This window comes from Pocillopora damicornis, chromosome 6 (genome assembly GCF_964200805.1).
Source record: "Pocillopora damicornis chromosome 6, jaPocDami1.2, whole genome shotgun sequence".
Classification (NCBI taxonomy): domain Eukaryota; kingdom Metazoa; phylum Cnidaria; class Anthozoa; order Scleractinia; family Pocilloporidae; genus Pocillopora; species Pocillopora damicornis.
The window spans coordinates 25,077,501-25,080,000 of NC_142675.1; the positions used below are offsets into that span (position 1 = coordinate 25,077,501).

Below are 2,500 nucleotides of genomic sequence, written 5' to 3' on the forward strand. Positions count from 1 at the left end.
TGGCCAAGACAATCAATGCCAGCCATCAAGCAATTGCGATGATATTTTCAGCTCATATAAATTTTATCTGGCATTTGAAAACAGCGTTTGTACTGATTACATTACTGAGAAATTTTGGCGTACACTTGGTTGGAATTCAGTGCCTATAACACTGACAAGAGATTTCTACACACCAGATGTAGTCCCTCCAGGCTCGTTTATAAGTGTGCAAGACTTTCCATCTGTTAAGGCTTTGGCAGAATACCTGTTATACCTTGACAAAAATGACACTGCTTATAATGAATACTTCACATGGAAAAGAGAATTCGTCTCTACAGAGATGTTGGGAATAACACATACAGCCTGTGACGTATGTGATGCTCTTCATAATGAATGTATAAAACCCAAATTTTATAAAGACATATTCAAGACTTTTTGGAACGATAATGTTGATTGCAAAGAGAAAGAGGGAAAACTTTTACAACTTATAGACAGAGAGGAAAAATGATCGGTGTATGTCGAATATCCATTGATTTTCAAATGTTACTTCCAGTTCCTCCTGGAAGACAAAGTGAATCACTGATATGAACAATAAAAAGAAACTGACTTTAGGAAGGGGTCTTTTTCTGGGCTCTCTGAACTGAGTCAAGGCGCGAGAATTTGAAGAGTGACAATAAAGGAGATGAAAACAACTAGTACTCCAATTCTTCACAGCAGCAAAAAGTGTTTCGTAAAACTGGGTTGAACTAAATGAAATTCAGAAACAGAGAACTGAAGAACTGAATTTTCCTTAAGTTTCAAGCAGACACTAGCTTTTATTTTCAATTTGCTTAATTTGAAGTTGACAAACATTGGTTTAAGCAGCTTTTATGATGAAAACAATTTTCAACCGTTTTTAACAACACGTCTTCAAGCTTCCGTGTGAATGGGGTTTAAATTAAAAAAACATGCTTTTGATTAAAACGCCCCTTAAGTCTAATTTAATTGAACTGCAAAATTTCCCTTCCGTTTCCTCATTTCAAATGGCTATTTATAACTAAAAATTCATTTTTTAACTATTCCCAGACAATTATACCTTTTAAATGATTGTGAATCTAACAAAGTCATATACGTAAACTGCGGATTAATAACCGAATACGAGAAGGCCTAGGCAGAAATGAACTCTATTTGAAAGGCAATAGAAAAGTAAGGGCGAGTTGGTTTAAGGAGGACTCTTCATTGACTGAATGTTCTTGACCAATCAGAGTTTTCAAAGTAATACTAATGTATATAATTATTATTAAGAACTGAATCATTGGACAATGCAATTCAAGAGTTTTCATTGGTTTAGCCAACTCGCGCTCGTGGAATAATTGTTTATTGTACATTAGACTTACAATGAAAACTCTGATTTATCGAGACTGATAATCATGTCGAGTTCAAAGTTTCCAAGCCCCTTGCCGTTTAATGCTCTCAAACTTTTGCAAATTCAGAGAGACGTTAGGGTCTTAAAGGGGTGATGACTTTTACGGCTTAAGGTTGAAATTTTGGCCATTTAACGGTTAACGGTTAATATCATTCCATCATTACCATCAGAATTTTTTTACGACTATTGGTTAAAACTTGTAAATTTTACGCCTAATGGCTAAATTTGTCGGCCGTTTTACGGCTATCGGTCTTTGAGACCCTCAGAAATGTGTTCTTTTGCAGATTGTTTAAAAAGTGTATAATGATATAATTATTGAATTCGGTTTTTTATGTCATGACTTATCAAACCTCGTATCTGTGTTACCAACCTCAGCCTTCGGCTTCAGTAGATAACTCAGACCTCGGCATTGATAATTCATGATATCGTGCTCAACCTAACCCCGATAATTGAAGTTGTTCGGCGTGTGCGTTGTGAGTTAAGGAGCGGAAAAAAACACATTTTCGCTTAAAAATGATACAAAAAGTCAAATGCGAACCTTTCATATCCCGATAAATGAGGGTCCGAAATATAGTTTTCCGATCCCGCATCCCGCCGCTATTTTTCATACCATTCCGCCATCCCGCTGCGACGAACATTTTCATCCCGATCCCGCCTTGTGAAACCCAAGTTGCTCTAGTTCACTGCCCTTTCTAAACTGCCGAACAAATTACAGCCTTTACAATATTGATAATGTCTTCTCATTAATGAGAACGGCAAAGACTTGCTTAAGGCATATTTAGCCGGCTTAAAAACGGTTGTTCCCCGGTGTGTTTATAGACACAGAAAATCCATTCATGGGAGGACCGTCATAAAAGCTTTCCTGGTACATAGATGAAATTCTTCAGTCAATCGTACAACAGCTGAAGTCATATCTCAAAGATGCATCAGACTTCATCAACTACATATTCAAATGGCACTAACTTATGTAATGATCGTTATGGCCTAAATGAAATGCAAATCCTAGATAAAAGCGCTAACAAACCGCTCGTTTGGAAACTCTACATCGACGACAGAATCTCTCTTGCACACTAGCAGAGGTGTTGTTAACTAGTTCATTGTTGAACAAGCAAATGA

At 36.8% G+C, this 2,500-nt stretch overlaps 1 protein-coding gene across 2 annotated transcripts in view; it reads left to right on the plus strand.

Moving 5' to 3' along the window:
* Positions 1–942, plus strand: part of LOC113676359 (alpha-(1,3)-fucosyltransferase fut-3-like) — a 10,624-nt gene extending 9,682 nt beyond the window's left edge. For both annotated transcript variants that reach the window (XM_089209787.1, XM_027193012.2), the window contains exon 2: positions 1–942. This exon is cut by the window's left edge and continues 834 nt beyond it. In XM_089209787.1, coding sequence (XP_089065913.1) covers positions 1–487 — 487 coding nt within the window. In that variant the 3' untranslated portion in view covers positions 488–942.
* The last annotated feature ends 1,558 nt before the right edge of the window (positions 943–2,500 follow it).